Source organism: Lissotriton vulgaris, chromosome 12 (assembly GCF_964263255.1).
Source record: "Lissotriton vulgaris chromosome 12, aLisVul1.2, whole genome shotgun sequence".
Lineage (NCBI taxonomy): Eukaryota > Metazoa > Chordata > Amphibia > Caudata > Salamandridae > Lissotriton > Lissotriton vulgaris.
Window position 1 is genome coordinate 680,213,516 of NC_141700.1, and position 20,507 is coordinate 680,234,022.

Here is a 20,507-nt window from a genome sequence, read left to right on the forward strand (position 1 = left end):
CTCTGATTCATCAAGAAGGGCAAGGCTACAACCTGTAGCTGAACAGGGTTCAATGAGGCCAGATGCCCTCTCTAGAAAGTCCTGTTGAAATGCATCAGCTGCTTAGAAAAAGCTCAGAGCTGGTGAAAACTCAAAATTTGGCCAAGCAACAATGCACCATCGTATTGACTTAACAGATTCATCTTGGTCCACTAGAACTTTTTGAAGCCAAGGCGTTTCCAAGTGGCAGGTTTTTAGGAGCAGTACACATTGACACATCCAAAGGATCCAGGACCTCAGGAACAGCACTTTGGAGTCAAGACTCACTCTAGCAGAAGTCGTAAGAAGGGTCTAGGGTCGGTCCAGTGGAACTGATCAGCAGATTCTTCAGGAAAAGGTTTTCTAACAGCGTGTTGTGTTCCTCTAGCTTAACAGGCGACTGAGCCTTGGTGTCCACTTCTTTGTTCTGTGTACAAGTGGATGGAGGTCCATCCAGGCTTTCAGGATTTCTCACAAGTCTCAATATGTGCAGTCCTGTGCACAGGTCAAGCAATTTACTGAAGAGGATGCTCAGGGGTGCCACATTTATGCCTGGTACTAGCGTGGGTGTGGAGAATCCCAACCCCTCCCTAATCAATAGAGAAAAAGTTCCCACGGATAACACTACCCATGTTTGCTGCAGTTCATGTGTGCCCTACAGCAAACAATCCCAAGTGTTCCTCTCCATCAAAGTCCAACATGGCAGAACATTTCTTTCCCTTTGCACCCATTGAGGTGTGGCCAGGGAAATGAGCAACCCCTCCCTTGTTGCCACTTCTGGGGGTAGGTCCTCTAAACTACTGGGATTAGTGCCTGGATGACTATAGGGAAAAAGGAGGAGTCAAGCCTAGGTCTTGGTCACATCTGCCTGTGGAAGCATAGGCCCCTTTGATGATAATTCAGTTGATGGGAACATCCCAGATGGTCATCTTGCCAGAGAAACAAAACACCTTCCGAAACCCAAGGCCTTTGTCTCAGCTCTGGGATCAAGTTCACTCATCATGTGGCCTACACAGCTCCTGGGTGAGAGTTGGAAGCTCATGCAAATAGTCTTCTATAGGCTTTAGGCAGTGATAAGGTGAATTCCCAAAAGTACCTTTATTAAAATAAATCCTTTAACTCCAACATTACTAGTGAATTGTGTTTGGTAAATATTTTAAAAGGGCCAAGAATGAGCTCTGCAGCCATTTCCTAGCCAAAGGTTTAATTATTAAATGTAATATTGTATCCCAATGCTTTCCGATGGAACAATTAACCAGACTACAACGAAAATAGCTTTTAGGCCCTTGTCACTGTAAGGACATGATTAGCATTAAACTTTCATATATCCTACTTTTAAATAACACGCACCCTAATTTATGGGCATTGAGAATTTAAGGATGACTTATGCATACTTACAAGGAGTGTGAAAAAGGTGTTATTTTGATAGGTGGAATTGGTAGTTTTAAGCCTGCACAGAGAGTCTACAGTGGTAAACCTGCAGTTATGTTCTGAAAGGTTAGAACGAGCGAAGAGTCGGTCAAAAGGCTGGGGTATGTCTTAGGTTCACCACTTATATATAGCCTGCAGAGATGGGCAGTCAGTCATAAACAACTCTGTATTACTGACAGGACCGCTACAAAGTCAGATGTATTGCCGGTCTAACTGTAAAAGATCCATAGATCCAGGGAAGTCAGTGACATGCCAGATATACCTCTGACAATCCAGCAGACGGACATCAGGCACACATATGGCATACAAGAAAGCATGGGACAGGCAGTCCCTTTCTAGGTTCACCTATGAGAGGTTGTGTGGGATGGGGATGAGCCAGTCATATGCCCACTCTACAGCATGCCTCTGAAATGCCAGTAAACGGTAGGACTTTGCTGGGAGTCCTTGTCCATCACTGCTGCCATATAACGATACGCAATAACAAAGTCAACTATAATGTCTGAATTCTTTCTGTATCTGCCAGTTGTTGGGGAATGTGTGCACATGCATTGGTCTATATCCATAGAATAGGTAACAAATTGACACATTTTATTGGAAGTATATGCACTACCACAGCACAACAAAGAATGAAAAAATGATAGCACTGCTGAATTTGACATTCGCAGAGGATAGAACAAGGCTGAGCTGTTGGATACTAACAATAATAGCAGGGCTGTTCTCAGCTCTTAGAAAGTCTGACATGCTAGTTCTGAAAATAGTTTCACTTTGTCAATTTCTATTTAACTTGCACCAAATTATCCAGAAGTCCACGCGAGCTGTTCTGGGTAGGACTTCTATTTCCATGTTATCTACTAGGTAGGACTGGATAGCTACTGCCACTAGTTTATGAAAAATTCTTTTTTTTTTACATTTCATCCCTTTTTCCACTTGCAGTTAAAGATTTGTTGTGGACTGATTTTGGGGGATTTCTTCTTTCCGAATCAATAAAAAAGCGAATCCTGTATTTGATACTTTTATTAGGATTTTGATTTTATTGCATGTCCACATATGTTTGGTGTGCCCAAGGTAGGGATTCCCTGCTGTTCCAATTACTTTTGCTATAAAGAATTCCAGAATGACTGGTATAATGAGTCTCCATATATACATTTTCCTAAATATTTTGCCAATACATTTACCAGAGAGGTTAGCGGAATGTTGTGGTCTGAAGTTAGTTGAAATATGAAAAAGGAGCATGATTGTGTAGGATATTTACTTTAATTATCTAGGGCCAATCAACGTTGATAGTGGCGTGATACGGGAGAGTGCTGCGAACACTACTGCTTTAGGTATTCAAAGGGGGGGAAGCAGTCTCAACATGAAACAGTGGGACCATGTAACTGCAGGATTGAGCCAGTGACCACTGTTTTCGGGAGGTTAGGGAGAACACCACAAATGTAGCAGAGAAGTCTAACAGCCCATTGCAAGAACAATATTCTTCTGCATCTAGCAAGTTCTGCCATAATTTAATTTAGTGCAGGCTGGTCAATGCATGGTCAGAAGTCAATGCTAGGATCTTTGAGTTCTTGCCTCTGCTAGTAATGAGGCAGTAGATTTTCAGGCTACCTGGGTTGAGAAAGAGCGAGGATCGAATAATGGATCAAAGTCAAACCTGTTATCTTTTACTAAATTACTAGATCCAGTCAATACATTCTCTTTAGAATTGTAATCAAATGGACTATTTTAGGTCTTTGATAATTGGTAATCTGGTGGGATGCAAACTCATGCCAGGTGTGAAATGCAGGACTCGCATGATCATCAGAGCAAGGAAATGCAACTCAATCTACCAAGGTCCATCACATGAGCACCCTTACATTACTTTATAATATTAACTGTTATTTGAAAATTAGAACAGGAGAAGGGTGGTATGACAGACACAATGTTATTTTTTTATCACATCTCATGTTAGACACTGGTTTTTCCTACCCTTTACCAAAGGCAACAGAATGTGCTCTTCTGGAATTCCATCCAGTTAATGGATTACCCATGTTAGGTTTGTCAGGCTAAGGGTTGTCTTCCTCCAAACCTTCAGTCTTGCTGAATTCAGGTTTGTTGGCCTTAACACACTGTGCACATTAACACTGCTAAACAATGCCTAAAGGCTTGTGCTCACTTCCTAAAACATGGTGAAAGTGGCTTACTCCGGATTGGCATATTTAATGTGCTTATAATTCTCTAGTAAAGTGGTAAGTCCTTATACTTAAGGCTAATAAATAAAATACTACTAGTGGGACTGCAATAATTATTGTGCTCTCTTAAGTGTCCCCATAAAACATTTCTCAGGCCTGCAATTGCAGTCTGTATAAACTTTTAAACTGCCATTTGGAAGTGGCAAAATAAACACCTTGCCAGGCCTAAAACTCTTTTATTACATACAAGTCACCACTAAGGTAGGCAATAACAGCCCATGGAGCAGAGTGCATTTCATTTAAAAAGCAGGGCATATACCTTTAAGCTTTACATGTCCTGATAGTGAAATATGCACATGTTAATTTTTTCACAACTGTAAGGCCTAACCCTCTCAAAGAATGACATTTATCATATTACATTTAATACATTTGTTCGGGAGCAGGTAGAAATGGCATGTTTGAGGTCTAAGGAAATGGAATTTAAAATCCTCTCTAATAGTGAAGTATGATTTTAATTCACAATTCTAAAAATGACACTTTCAGAAAATGTAACTTATTAAAAAGGGTTGGACCCTTAAAAGCATCTAGAATGATCCTCTCTATTATGTAACCAGCATTATGTTCTAGCTGTCTCTTTTCAAAGATGATCATTCCAAAAACAGGCTCCAATAGCTTGATTATCTTGTCCCTTGTGTTTATTCACCTATATTTCATAATTCATTTCGACACACATTATAGTTCACAACATATCATAAGGGGACCACCTTCATTTACGTACACTCAAAACTGTTATACACATGTAGCATAACCTGTGACAAATATTCAAAGAAAAAAGTAGTAAAAAATTCAAATAAATACAAATGATTGTGACATATCATGTATGTTTTTCAAAACAAGAAGTATTTCAACCAGTCATCTAATCATGAATTCAACCAGCGAAAGCAATGAGTCACTTATTCAAAAAGTTGCCGCCTGCTGATGATAACTCTTGGAGACTGCTGAATTAATTTAGGAAGGGTTGGGAATCTACCAATGTTACCACTATTTAGTCCTTTTTCTGCAGATTTATTTTCTTGGAAGCCAATTGCCTTGCCCTGCTGAACTTTAGCTTCTGAGACCATGTTCTTCACAAATTCCTCTAAAACCAGAGTTAAGCAGAGAGCAGGTCCAATCCACTTTGTATGTCTGAACTGCACTGTGGTTGGCCATAACTTTCAACTTTGCCCCCGGTCTCATGTGACAAGAGGTCTGTGATTGGTACTTTGATTTATAAGCACTATTTTTTATTTAAAATTTAGAAATTACTAACTGTGGTTCTATTGATTGGATATCTGTTTAGGTGTTAATTTCTGAGTTTTTACTCTATTTTTCTAAATTACTGTGTATTTTTTTGTCTGTTGAGTTTTAACTTTATTCCGGTTATAGGCAATGTGTAAAGTATTTAGGCAGCACTTCAAGTTAAATCCGACTGATTTTGTGCCAAGCTACCAGAGGGTTAAGCAGGGGTTAATGTAGTCTTTTTTTGTCTGTTTCTCCTGACAAGGATCGTGGCTTTTGCTTAAAGTAGTGTTTTACCCTCCTCAACAAACAACCCATTTTCTCAATCAGTATTTTAGTTTTTCAGTTCCAAATGAAGATACTCTTGCTCTTGTTCCCTCGGACATTTAGCATTCCTAAATTTGTCCCATTAGGGGTGCCTGACCTTATTTTTAATGTTTACTTCACTAGATTTTCAGAAAAAAATATCACTTTGCTAAAACGGTCAACATCAATGCTTATTCTTAAGGTGAATTATCCTTTTAGGATATCAAAACATTTTTTGTGATAACACCCGCCATTCCCACCATGGATGATAAGTGACTGAGCTATTTAAGCAACCATGTGAAGCAAAATGCTTTCGTGCACAAGGGTAGACCTTAGAGGAGTTCACATCAGCTGAACAGGCATCCTGCTATGTGCAGGCGAAGCTCACTTAAAAGTAATGACTGCAGGAACCTCATTTTTAACATTACAACAAATTTCACTTATTCGTAAAGAGCTCTGAGCAGTTAGCACTGCAGGGTTCAAAATCGAAAAAGTTGGCGTTTATATTAAACTTTGCTTGTGATTAACAGCGGGTAGTGACGTAGGGTGCCGCTGCTCCTATAATTTATGTAACTTCTTGCTGGCAAAAAAATTAGGCTGAAAAAAATGTGTGCAGTATTTATATCCTGTCACAACTGCGTATGGCTTTTTGTAACTTACAGTAGGAAAACTCTTCTCAATTCAAGCAAAGTTGTGCTTATCTGGCCCTGAAAAGCCTGATCATGTCCAAGAATTGTGTAATGGTGGACCGAAACCATGACAATTTACAAATTTTAATGCACCATATGTAGAGCTGGGGACTAGAGGAAAAAATGTGATGCAGTTTATGCCCTTTTTTTGGAATATCAGCTATGCTCGGCTTAAAAATAGGTGTGGTAGTTATGATGCTACAGTTATCTTTTTATTTTTATGTCTGTCCATTGTGTTTCATGATTTTTAAAGTATCCTATCAAAAATGAGAGGGCAAAACTCCCCCTCCTCTAGAAATAGGAATGTTTTTGCTCAACTGAAAGGAGTATGCATAGTATATGTGATTTTATTACTAACGGATTTTCGATACCACCAGACATTCCTGTACGCCAGTGCAGCCCAATAGCACGAGACTGGTCTGGTACTTGCAAAGTCACTAGTCTATTTCTGGGATCCGTGCAATATTAAGAACTACGGTGCAACCTTTGAAGCTGCATCTGGTGCCAACTTGGGAGGGGTGCCCTGTTTAGAAATAAGAGGTCTAAAAACGCCCATTGCAGAGTGTGTTTCCAGCAGTTTGGGGCAACAATAACAATGTCAAGGTTACACTGTGATTAATGTTCCTGCTGGAGAGAGATCTTTTGTTTATTGTCAGTTTCCACTCATGATAAAGTAGCGCAGAGGGTTAATATGCCTTCTGCAAATAACAGGCATTATGCAAATCACCGAACTGTACTTTATGTGGATTGCTCAGTAGGTTGCTGCTTTTGTCACAGAGATCCTTCTGTTACTTGCAGTTTATAACTTAAAGTCCTAACATAGCACAGTGAACTATATACTGTTAAAGAGCAAAAATAACAAGGCGATAGATGGAATGCTTGAATTAATCTCAGCCACTAGCAATCGCTAGGGACGGCATCACAATCCATAGTTTTTCATCCACCATGCTTCAATCAGCTACATGCAAATCAGTCTTTACCCTGCTCCTCATGGGTACAGTCTAGCCCGCACTGCCATGCCAGGCTCTCCCTGAACCCGACCACAAGTAACCCAGGACTAATTTCACCCTTGTTATGGGTTCTTCAGCCAGGTATAGCCTGGTGTAGGTCCCTGTACAACTGGAATCAAACTATATATGGCTGATGAGCCCCTATTGAGGCAAAACCAGCCCTAGTTCGCATGTATTCCAGTTCAGGGAGGAACTGGCTTGGCAGTTGAGGCTGAACTGTTCCCACTGGAGCAGAGTCAAGGCTGATTTGAATATGGCTTGTTCCAAATTGCGGTGGCATGGTGGGCAAAAACAATAGATTGGGATGCAGCCTGAGTGATTGCCAGTGGCTGATATTAATTCAAGGATTCCATCTATCATCATGTTGTTGCAGTCAAAGAGCTGCTTGCAAACTGCATGGTACAGCCAGTCTTTGATAGTCCTAATGTTGCTTAAAAGGGTTAATTGAGATAGAAATGTGTGTGATGCAAGGTGCTCTTACATCCTACACTGGTATGGGCAGCACTATAAAACAAATGAAATGCACGTGAGAGAGGGGTTATAGAGACATGAGGGGCTATGGAGAGATGAGAAGCACTGGTGGAGCATGGGAGAGATGGAATTTGTGGAAAAGGAGGTTTTTGGAGGGGCACAACCCAAGATTGTTGCACTCAATGCCACCAGTGCTAAAGCTGTTCTTGCCCATAATTCAAGTTAGTTATCAATTTGAGACTGGGTAGGCAGAGTTCTTTAACCATCTACTGTGCTGCTGCCCAGTGCTCTTTCATGCTAGACGCATCTTGTTAAAACCCATTTTCCAAGCATGTGGAAATCGAACGTGTATTGAGGCAAGGGACCTTGTGTTTACTGTCACTGAGCTGGCAAAAACATCAGAATCATACAAGCACACTTAAAAAAGGTGAACAAGGTCTGACAGTTCACACACAAAAGGATAACCCTGGAATTGGCCCTCCACTGACAAAACGTGGCTCAGCCACACACCACACCAGCACTGCTCACACGCCAAGGAACTTTGTGGGCAGTCATACAATGTGCAGACCCTTCCAGAAAAAATAAACCATCTATTGATTGGGCAAGGGCATCGAAAAATGAGTACAATGTCCAGGAAGGGTCATACTTCTCCACTAAACTACACCAATCCTTTGCTCCCCGCGTTTACAAACTCTGCTAGACATTCTCTCTTTTGCACTTTACTTTTGTCACCAGCACTTCACCAGCCTTATGCACTTTACAATTTAAGTTTAGCATCTTATTTACGACTAAGTTCTTTACAGCCATCTTCTTATGAAATCCTTCTCGACATATTTCAGATCATTGTATGATAAATGCTTTTATACTATTTGAATGTATTTGCTTATTCATGACCATAACGTAATTACTCGCCTGTGATTCCAACACGGTCAAGATTTTAATTAATCATACAATAAACTTTAACAAACAAAACAAACAGACTGGGCAGTCTGTTTTTCTCACCCACTAACACGGTCTCATGTGCCTATCACCCACAGCAGAGAAAAAGTTCTTTTATAGTAACGTTTAATTACTTATCTTTAGTCCCATTTACACTTTTGAAAACTTACTTTAATATTCCCTTTACCTTTTTAATTTACAAATATATTTAAAAAGTTACTTGCCCCTCCCCAAACTCTTTTTATTGGATTTATAACATAGAAAGCATTCACATACGACGATCTACACATTTTGGTCTTGGCGCAACCCATACCAACCCCCCTCCGAAAAGCTTATGTGCACAATAGACTGTTGCCATGCTTCTGAGGACATCCTCTAGATGGATACATGTATTCTTCTCGTGGTGCAATAGTCCATGCCATTAGTCCAGGTCCTCACAGGGGGTGCCTGTTAGGCCCTCCAACCCTGGGCAATTTCTCTTTTGACGAGTAATAGGTTGGCGGCGACCAGTAGCAAAGTTAATCTCCCCACCCCACCACCCCCATTCAGCCATGAGTACTAGCAGAATCATCGTCATATTAAAGTTTGAGTTTACATCAAGTAAACCATAAAAGTCACAATAAAAAGTACACAATCCATTAAATGCATACATTAAAAGTTATAAAATTCATATTTTCGAAACGTAAGGAAAGTGCTACAAGTGCAATAGTTAAAATATCAAGATCTCGCATAATAGACATAATAACATACTTAAAACCTTTGGTGCCACTACCCCCACAATTGGCTAATATTCTAGGCAGGCCCTAATTATCATCAATGATTTTAGGTACCCTACAGTGAAAATAATACACTCCGGTTTCCGCATCTGTAGGTACAAAAGGGCTGGGCGCACCTCACTAAAATGGAGCCTCCTTAAAAGGGGGATTACACGTGTCTCATGGGGCACATCATAGTGTTTACAGAGGAACATAAAGTGAAGCAGATCCTGTGGAGACAGATTGTCGCAGCCACAGGGTGCTAACACCTGACCTCTTCTGGACTCCTTAGGCACCGCAATTAAAAGATGAAAAAAATCCAGTCGGAACCTAGTCAACAAAAAGCGCTTGTAAGTAGTCAGGGTCCCCAGAAGATAAGGCTCTGTTAGAGGCTCAGTTATTAAGGTCAGATATTTAAGGACACTGGGTTTACACAGATCCTGATCATCCCTTTCCATCTTTCTTCTAGAGATGAATGAGCCTTTAACGGACTCAACATATTTTTTTGTAATAGTTAAAGGTTTTAAAAAGAGGTCAGGGCGACCCAGCTCTGAAAAGCGACCTTTAATCTACCGTAGCCAAGGAATTCGTAACATACGGTCCAAGGACATACAGTCCATATTAATTTGCTGGGTTAATTTTAATTCATTGTTAAGCCAGCACTTGAGCCAGAAAACTAAAGTGCGTAAAGCGAGGATATCACATAGAAAGGGGATACCCACTTCTTCGTGGGCTATCAGATTTGAAAGGCCAGTAGGCATTCCCAACAGGCGATTTAATAAGTTATTTTCTACCACCTGCAATGGGTCTGCTGCGGTGTACCCCCACACTTCGCTGCCATAACTTACAGATGATACGCCCTTCACCTGATATATTTTCAGCATCGCTACGATTGGGCGCTTGCCCATCTTAGCAGCAAAGCAGAAAATTGCGTCAACCGTTCTGGTGAACTCCCCCTTCTTCCTTTGGATAAGAGGCCCCCACTTCAAATGCTCGTCCAGTACTACACCTAAATATAAGAACAGCATTGTGGGAATCTTCTCAGGGCCCAATGAGAAACAAAACTTTTTCTTTTGATGTGGCCCCACCTGCATAATGTAAGATTTTGCATTATTAATCTTTAAATCGCTGGACCCCATACATTTCAGGAAGGCATCCAATAAACATTGCAAACCTCTGGCAGTTCTGGCTATCAGGACAGCGTCATCCGCATATAGGAGGACTGGGAGACCCTGACCACCCACATGCGGAAAGTCAGCCCCTGTCGAAACCAGGGCTTCCTCCAGGTCGTTGATATATAGATTAAACAGGAAGGGTGCCAGGATGCAACCTGCCTCACCCCTCTCTCAATATCAAATTCCCTGGAGACCCGGAGATCCTGTGAATATCTGATATTTGCTTTGGTTTCTCTATGCAGATCCATCAGAAAGCCCACAATAAGGGCCTCCACTCCATAGCCCTCATTGACTGCCACAGTTTGACCCGATTGACGCTGTAAAACGCGGACGATAAGTCCATGAAGGCCATGCAGATCGTCCCCGGGCGGGCAATTGTGTACTTGCCAAGGATCAGATACAGATTTAGACATTGGGCCACAGTTGACTTTCCTGCCCTGAACCTATATTGGATGTCGGAGATAATGTTGCCTTCCTCTGCCCATGAAGATAATCTTTGCAGTAAGGGCCCTCCCATCACCTTAACCACAGAGTCGATAAGAGAAATGGGTCGATAGCAATGTGTGCTATTACGATCCCCCTTTTTAAATACTGGGACGATGGTATAGATTGCCCAAGCAGCAAGGCAACCGACGCTGCCCGCTGCATTCAATACAGCGGTCAGGATCGGGCCCAAAATAAGGGGTGAGATTTAAAAAGGTCTGGCGGAAATCTGTCCGGGCCTGGGGCCTTATTGCTTGATATACCTACAATACCGGTCTCTATCTCTACCCTCTAAAAAACCATGGGGACAGTGGTTGGTGAATGGGGTGATTGATCAAGGTTACCCTTCTGGTCGTTGAACATAAGTTGGAAATGAGAAACCCATTCCTCTTCTGTTATATGAGAGCCAAGAATATTTCTTGGATTTTCAGAGAACAGTGGTCTATTAACCATGCCCCAGAACCGTGAGCCATTCATCAGCGAGCTGGACTCCACTAACTCCCTCCAGGTCTCCTCCTTGATCACACTTATGTTTAGCCAAGGCCAGTTTATATCCTTTCCAGCAATCCTGGATGTAAGTAGGGTTCCTCGGAACGATTTTCAGAGCCTCCCTTAATTTATGAGCAGCCTGAGAGCAGGAGGAATCAAGCCATCTTGGATTAGAGTTGAGGATCCTGCGAGCTGGAGCCCTCAGCAGTTCCCCGGCTTTACCTGTGATAGAGCAAAAGGCGCCGACAACATCCCCTGGCAAGCTTTCTGAGTGAACACAGTGGGAAAGTTCAACTGCGCATATGTCTCTAGCAGAATCAATCTGGGTTCCTCAGACGAGAGGTTCCACCAACATGGACAGTACAATACATATCTTGGATCAGTATCTCCATCACCGGAAATTCCCAGTCAGGGTGGAAAATGTTCCTAGTGAAAAGATTCGTTTTTTTTTATAGTTTTATTTTGTTTCTTACCCTTATCTTTTATTACAACTTTTAATTGCATGTTGGTGTGTGTGTATATATACAGATGCTACGTTAAAAAACAGATCCTTCCAAAAAGTCCTACCATTATATTTCACAAGGCATAGTCAATGCGAAATGATTTAGTTAAGAGCAGCCCTGAAACGATAAAAACAGAAAATTGGCTTTCACCTAGAAAAGGTTTTTTCAGGATCAGCCCGTGCAGAGCTTGAAAATTTGGCATTAATACCTTTACATACAAATCACCCTTTTCTGACAAATCTTTCGTGATAAGAGAACACTACACGTGTAGGACCGACCATGCAGTGTATGTGGTCGGGTGTAGCCGCGGGTTGTGCTATGTGGGAAGCACTAAGCTGCAATTACACACACGCATCCTGCAGCTTCCCCGTGTGATAGTAAACTCTGACCCAGCATATCCTGTTGCCAGACATTTTAAAGCTGTACATGACAATCGAAAAATGTTTGCAATACTTTGTCATTGATACAGTATCCCTTAATAAAAGAGGCGGCAATCGGGAAAGACAGCTGCGCCAGATTGAGTCCAAATATACTATAGAGCTGGATACCAGTGTCCATTAGGGCTGAATGTCGGAGAAGATCTACACGATTTTCTATAAGACAGGGGTTGCAACCATGTGAGTGAGATCTGATAATGTTTCTAAATAACATCTAGATACTCCTCCTTTTAATTTAGGAAGATTCCAACTTACAATACCAGGTATGAATAGGTCCATTTTGTTGGCTATGCATATATGATCTAAATTTGATATAACATAATATTACAATACAGGAATTTACGGAAAGTTGACCAAACGTATTGGTACCTGGTTTAAACAAATATTCCTTCATTACAATTTATGTATATACAGATACAACTGCCGCCATATGATCCATTTCGTTTTAGATTTTTTATTGCACTTTTGCACAACAATTGCCCAATTTGCACTGATGCACGCTCAGGTATTGTTTAGGCATTGCCACTTTCTTGTATAACAGATCTTATTAGACCCTGCCTTTCTTTGAGAATTTGCACTCAAACTGGATGGCAAATAGGAAATGAGGATAATATAAGTAATATGTGATTATCTGTTGCACATTATCTGGAAAATAAAGACATATTGCTCAAACGCATATTTATTAAGATCAACAATTATACGAAAATAATACAGGAATTTAATATTTTTAGCATTTAATAAAGTATTAAGATATGTTCCTGTTTATTAATTGTGTGTATTTGTACGTAGACTACAGCTCATCAACCAACATGTGTGTAGCATTTATATTATTATAAAATGCACTTTATTCCTTTTAAGAATGCTCCCATCTGTTTATGTTTAAGATATTAGATGCATTTATTACAGGGCTGAAAAAATATCTTAATTACATTTTTAAGAGATAGACAGCAATGTATAGTATGTTTTCTGTGTCCATTCGTATGCCGATCTAGTTACCAGAAGTTGTATGTTTTCTTTAACATCCCGCTTTTGTATACATTCGTTATGTGATCAAGGACACAGCCTGTGTCCGAAACCTGTCAGAGGCATCACCCTTTCACTTCGAAAATAAATCACCTATATTTGGTATCAGTGAAATCCAAAGTCTGTGGTCCTGTTTGTGCGTGAAAGCATGAGGATATTGCCAGTGGATATATATATATATATATATTACCTACTGGCGGTCACCAGTAGGTAGTTATAGTTTTGCAGCCCTCCTCCATAAAATAATAATATATAATTAGCCATGTCCCGGAATTGGGCAGTGGAGGGGGGCACACAGCCCACTTCCCATAAAAAAATTGAATACGTATACTCCCCCTATTGTCAGCAAACCATAAGTGCACCCTTCCGATCACACGCTGAAGGCTAATTGGCTGTCAAGTGGTTGTCACCATTCGAAACTAGAAACTGTTGGCAGCCATTTTATGTCTCGGTACAAGGGAGGCTGAAGAAGCGTGTGAAATGTGTGTTTAAAACGTGAAAAGGGGGAGGGTAGACACCCTGATCCTCTACGTCTCCTCAGGGGTACCACATGGTCTCCCAGGGCCCCTATTTTTTTTCTTATTTTGGGAAAAATCGCAGGATGCACATATGATCCGCACATTCTACCGATGTTTAAAAAAAATAGATGTGGGCTTCCGCGCGTCTTCGGTAATTTGCATTCTTACAACTGTTTAGAGGAGATGCAGCAGTGCTGTATACATGATCCACCACTGTGTAAGAAAAGGTAACAATAATATTATTTATCTGCCAAGTGAATTTCTACCCATTGGATAACAGTGCGCAACTCCATAAAAAATAGAATACATTAAAACAATTTGAATATATTATGAACAATGTATAATTATGAACAAAAATATTTTTATGTAAAGAAAATGTAATAAAAAAATGTAATGTAATTTAAAAAATAACATCTAAAAATAAAAATTAAAAAAATGTAGTTAGAATTTATCAAAAACAATATTTACATATTAGCATTAAAAAAATCTTTGAAATTCACTGAAAAACCATAGGTTTCAGACATGTTATAGTTAGGAATTAGCATTTGAAAAACCTTTGTAATTCACTGAAAAAACATAGGTTTCAGATAAGTTCTAGTTCGCAATTAGCATTTTAAACAACCTTCGAAATTCACAGAAAAAAAATCACAACAATCTGCGTTTCAATATGCATGGCATCTATTAAAGAGATAGTATACATTTTACAGATGAAGAAAACCGAGTCTTCCTCATGAACATTAGACTCTGCATCGGTACTTACTTGTAATTACTAAAATCTCTCAAACACAAGGGCTCTTTATAGAACCACCCAACCTCTATACACAAACTTGATATATATCTCAAAAATTCATGCTTCTTTTTTTTAGCGACCAAATGCGCGGATCCTGCACGCATATTGCAACTTTTTTGCAAAAATAATTTAACTTTTTTTGTCCTACGGGTCCCCATGTACCCCCTGAGCAGGCCTAGGAGATCAGGGTGTGTCTAACCTGCCCCTCTTCACGTTTTGCCAACATATATTTCACAGATTTCTTCACCCTCGCTTCTACCGAGGCACAAAATGGCTGTCAACAGTTCCTGGTTTCGAATGTTTACAACCACTTGACAGCCAATTAGAATTCAGCACGTGATTGGAACGGTGCGCTTATCTTACGAGGCCAATCCTCGCACAATCCGCGGATCCTCCATGCCCATAGATATATAAATGACTTTAACCGTAATTTTCAAAGAAACTACTGAACAGATTGACACCAGATGTGCCAAAGGCACAAGTCAGAACTGAGGACTACCTCTCTGCCAAATTTGGTGTAATTCTGTTAAGCTGTTCGAGCTGTAGCCGTGGCTAAAGACCCTATGAGAAATTACATGGAGAAAACGTGTTGTGGGACCCCCCCTTTTTTCTCGATCTACGCTTCAATAATCACCCCCAAATTTTCAGGGAAGGAGCAGAACTGAACTGGGCAAAAGTTTGGAAAACTTTAAGAAGATTCATCAATTAACGCCAAAGTTATTGGTAATAGAATGTTGCAGTTTTCCTATGGATAATAGGTCCTAACTAGAACTACCGACTGGCGACCGCCAGTAGGTTGTATTATACTCTTCCGTGCATTTGCAGGCTTGCCTCCATAGACTGACACGGACCCAAAATTGGTGCGAAAACAAGAGTTTATTGCTCCTCATCAGTCTCCATTACGCGTTTCGGCTCGCCTGAGCCTTGATCACATCATATATGTTTATACACACACAGAGCATATACACCTATATCAATCCATCTATGTATAAACATATGAAACATTTGTTTCCTCACCTGTGATATGCTGACTCCTAAAGTAAAGGTTCTAAAAGCTGCAACGTTGTAACTCCCAATGCAGCACTGCACTGCAGTGACTTCTGATGTAGAGGATCAGATGGATTAGGGTCATACAGCACAATGACTACATGGAACTCCTTTCCACATTTTACATTGCGACCACCTTGAAAATCTGGAATGCAGCCATCTCTTCTGAACCCACTTTAGACACTTTAAGGCAGCCAACACTTTAGATATAAACTGGCATGTTTACTCCATAAGACCATACATTCTGACTCCAGAACAGCTTGCACAGATGCTGATCACCTCTGGTGGTTAGAGGTCCAGTAGGAACTGTACTTTTCTCCGAATCAAAAATTGAAAAAAGCTAAACCCGTAACAAGTTTACTAATTTAGTTTGTTGACATGAATTATTTACCAACAATTCTCATACTGAGAGATGCTGACATTTTGGTAGTACGTGAAAATTATTCATGGCGCTTCAGTGTCATTCTGGTTGATTTTAATCTTTTAGTATACTGATGTTCACTAAATGGTACTTCATTTATTTGTCACACGTCTCTTTTGAAAACCTCTACATTAATTAAACATGCAGTTGCATCTTATGTGCTGGTAAACCTTACCATTTCCACTGCAACTTCTCCTCTTCCTCTTTCTTTTTTGCTTTAATGTCTGCAATTGCGTCCTTCTCTTCCTTGGTTCTCTTCTTCTTTGTCTCCTGGTTTCCCTTAATAAAACGCAAAGAGGGTTAATTGACATTCTGCAGGCATTATTATTATTCAACATGTTAATCGGATATCTTCCTTTCAAAATATATTTTCATCACTAACTGGTTTCAAAACATCCAGTGGCGAAATGAGTTTTCGTGGAACCAGGTGCAGGCACAGTTATCAAACTAGACAAACATTTGTTCTTACAACATTAAAGTTCACACTAGCGCAGCAGGGAAAGATAACCCCTATTGCAGACCCTTAATAATCACTTATCCTTGATTTGTCATTTAAACTACACAAGACTTCTACACCAGCAGACTAAGTAGGATTAGATATTAACCGCTAGATTCATGAAAGGAAATTGCGCTCGCAAAGGGCCAGAATCTGAGAATCTGGCCCTTTGCGAGCGCAATTTTTGCATTTGGGATTCATCCTCCCAAATGCAAAAATCGCTATTTACGAAATCGCATATTTGCGAGGAATTGCATTTAAGGAATCTCTATTAGAGATTCCTTAAATGCAATTCATTAACCAATTTTAAATTGTGAATTCGCAATATTTGGCCGCTATTTACCACGAAGTCTGACTTCGTGGTAAATAGCGAAAAAATAGATAAATGCACTTTAATGCATTTTTCTCTGTTGCATGTTACACACACACCCACGTCCTTTGGACATGTGTGTGCGCAACACCTGTGTGAATTTGCATTTCAGGGGTGCTACAGGGTGTCCTTTGGACACCCCTGGCACCCTTGAAATCGCTATCTTTTTTGCGATTAGCAATTTCTTAATAATCGCTATTAAGGACTCGCAAAACGGCTCTTTGATGAATCTAGCTGTCATTTCCTACAAATCCATATGTGCCTAGACATTTAAAGTAGATCTCAGTTTCGTAAATGAATCAACGCACCTCTTCATGCACAAACTATTGCATATTAAATTGTATTCGAATAGATAGTGCTTGACACAAATATAAAAGGACAGGTACTACTGTACCTGTTTGCTACTCAGAAACATTGATACTTGCCCTATTAAAAGACTGCGGACACCCGTGCTTCTGTACCCCTTTCACATGGTACATATGCAGGTCTTGATGCTGTCACTTCAAAAAGCGCAGTCATATCTCCTTGGATTGTCAATCAATTTCTTCACTTAATATGGCTTGATTTTACTTTCCGAAATGGTTTCTTCACATTCATTTTTTAGTATAAATGTTGCAGATTGTGTTGTGTAATTGTACAAATTCGTTTTTGGATGTAAATATTAACATCTTTTTAGGGCGAGCATACAGTGCTTGCACTGCAGGATGATCTGTTGTATGTACTTAGTGGGCTCAGGAGTATTGCCGCAGGACTGATCTGCTACCTCTTTTCTGGTTAGGGACTTTTTCTGTCTTTTTAATAGCTGCTCTTCACATGTGCGAACACTCTTTTTAATGTTGCCAGATGGAGTCCTTTATAAGCTCAAATGCTGTTCCAGTCACATTGCGTGCTGCCTCTCAACACTTTAATTTTCATCATCGCGTCTTGTTACCTGCTCGCCCTGTGCTGTCTCTCACTACCCCTTCACCCCGCACCCACCACCCCTCAGATTGCTGCTTGCATTTTAAGTCATTTGCCCAAAATCACACAGCACTGCTTTCATTTTTACAATTACCTCTTGTTTCCTGTTCATGGCAGCCTGCTTGCCCTGTGTCATCTCTCCCTACCACTTCACGCCGCCCCCACCAACACTCTAAGTTGGCTGCTTGTATTTTAAGTGATTTGCTTAAAATCGCAGGATGTGGAGCCAACACAGAGATCCGAACTCCCTAGTCGTCAGCTCTGACTACATGCCCTTCACAGCATGTTTGATGCAGTTTGATTGCTGTTTTTTAAATGTTGCCAGGTGGAGTAATTTATAAGCACAAATTACATTCCTGTCACATTGTGTGCTGTCTCTCCCCACCCCCTCACTGCTTTTATTTTCACCATCACGTCTTGTTTCCTGCTCGCCCTGTGCTATCTCTCGAAAGGAATTTTCAGTTGCGCAGCATTCATAGCACAAGTTCTTAAGTACCCGACCATTGTGATGGCATTATCATACAAGTTAATTCGACAATACAAGACCCCAACCTGCTGGTGGAAGTCAACTATTTGAGCCACTGTTCCTACTTAAGACTCCAGCCTGCTGGTGGATGTCTTCAACTGTTTGAGCCATTGTTTCACAATAAGACTCCTACTGGACGGTGAACGTCTTCAATCCTTTGGACCCTAGCCAAGTGATTTGCTTCATTACCTTTCCATTGGATACCTTTATTGGATCTCTACCATTTCCTGACTTTCAGCAGTAATTCTGATTTCCAAACCCTGGTGGAATCTCCATTTAGGATCTCAGCATCTTTCCAATCCATTGATTGGATTATTTGTTAATGTGGCTGTCCACCCAGTCTCTGACAGTCGTGAAAAAGACCTGTTGTGACGCATGACAATCTGAGCGGTTTTCAAGGTCGAAACGTCAACGTTATGGTCATTCATATCCATACAGTCTCCTAGACCCTAACTTTAAAATTATCATTGAGTCGTGTATTCATGCTATAAATTTAGAGATAGGACAAAAATGTTGAATCCAATTTTTTTAGGTCACATACGTATGGCATGTATATAGCTCACCACTAACATCACTTGTCACTTATTTTCACAACAGTCAAATTTCTTTGTTTCACCCCAATTTAATTGTGTTTGTGACAGCCATATTCAATTTTCTTGTGAATAACAAAAGAGTAAAATAACACTGCTTTTTGCAAATCTTGTTCTCTTGGTGTGTTCTTATGTTTTTTCTTTTTTAAAATTTACATTTGTTGAGAACAATTTGAGCTATATTGTCACTTTTGTATTGAATACACAACTCACAGTAATTTTATTACCCAACAGAACCAATTGTTCCCTATATCATAAATACCCAGGTTCGGAGGGACACAGGGTCACCCCATTAATTCTATTGGTCTACATGCCCTTCACAGCATGTTTGATGCATTTTTATTGCAGTTTTTTAAATGTTGTCAGATGGAGTAATGTATAAGCACAAATTACATTCCAGTCACACTGCGTGCTGTCTCTCCCCACTCTTATTTTCACCATTCTGTCTGGTTTCCTGCTCACCCTGTGCAGTCTCTCCCTACCACCTCACCCCGCGCGCCCCACCCCTCCAAGATCGCTACTTGTATTTTAAGGGATTTGGCCAAAATCACTGGACACCACTTGCTCATCAGCAACTCGCCGCCCAGAAAGCTCCAGTGCTGCACAATATGCTGCCCTACTAAAGCCCGATAAATTCCCAAAGAAGAGACCTATTGCATTGCAAATGCTTGTTTAAAAGTGTTTTGTGATGCAAACACATTTATTACATGAAGTATGTTTTTAGACAGATTCTTCAAAGATACCCACTGTTGTAAGCTTAAAGTCTTTGCAAAAAAGTTTCTGGTCTGAGAATTTCAATTGCTGAAATGGCCACTGGACCAGGTCATATCCAGTGTCATGTGACAATGTTGTAGCCGCCATTTTCAGATTCTTTAGGACATTCCACCTGGGTGACCTGTGGTCAAGGTTGTCTGAGGTAAAGGGTGACTACCTGAAGGAATCCCCCTAGTAGGGTCTTTAGAAACCTAAAAGGACTTGAAGCAGTACTCCTGCTCTGACAATGGCATGTCACATCACTCTGAAGACTAACCAAAATCATACACCATCTTTAAGACCTATAAGTAACGATCATGGTCTGCTACTCTACACTGCCCTCCCCCCATGCCAAGCCCACCAACACGTTGAAGGAGCAAGCGGAGGATGCAAGCTGCTAGTTGGAGGTCAGGTCATTGCTCTCTAAAGCAGTCCCCTGAAGGTACCCACTCTGACCGCCTTCCCCCCTCCCCCCGATATGGCCTCCCGGCACGGCTCTGGCACAGCCAAGTCAGCCTCGCCCCTCTTTCGTAGACCCCTCTATGGTCCTTCTGGAGCCTTTAACGTTACCAGCATGCTTACCGCTCCATCACTGTGCCCAGCCCACTCGCGGAAGTGAGTGGACAACGGGTGTATGGCAGGACAGCTAGGCAGTGCGAGGTGCACGGTGTGTGGTGCGTGATATATGAATGTTCACAGGAGCATCCACAGGGATTACACTGTGCATTGGGCCACAGGGGTGATTTGCAGGAAGTGGAAGGGGGCTCAGCTGAATTTGTGCACTGAGGAACCTATTGTCGCTGTAGATAGAGACTCTTGCACACTATGCACACTGCCGAACCATAATAGCAACCATCTCATCCA

General features: G+C 40.9%; 1 protein-coding gene across 1 annotated transcript in view; it reads right to left on the reverse strand.

Moving 5' to 3' along the window:
* Positions 1-20,507, reverse strand: part of LOC147677998 (DNA topoisomerase I, mitochondrial-like) — a 1,183,590-nt gene that overhangs the window by 850,419 nt on the left and 312,664 nt on the right. Inside the window, exon 14 of the mRNA XM_086945880.1 lies at positions 16,124-16,227. Coding sequence (XP_086802006.1) covers positions 16,124-16,227 — 104 coding nt within the window. The remainder of the gene's footprint in view (positions 1-16,123; positions 16,228-20,507) is intronic.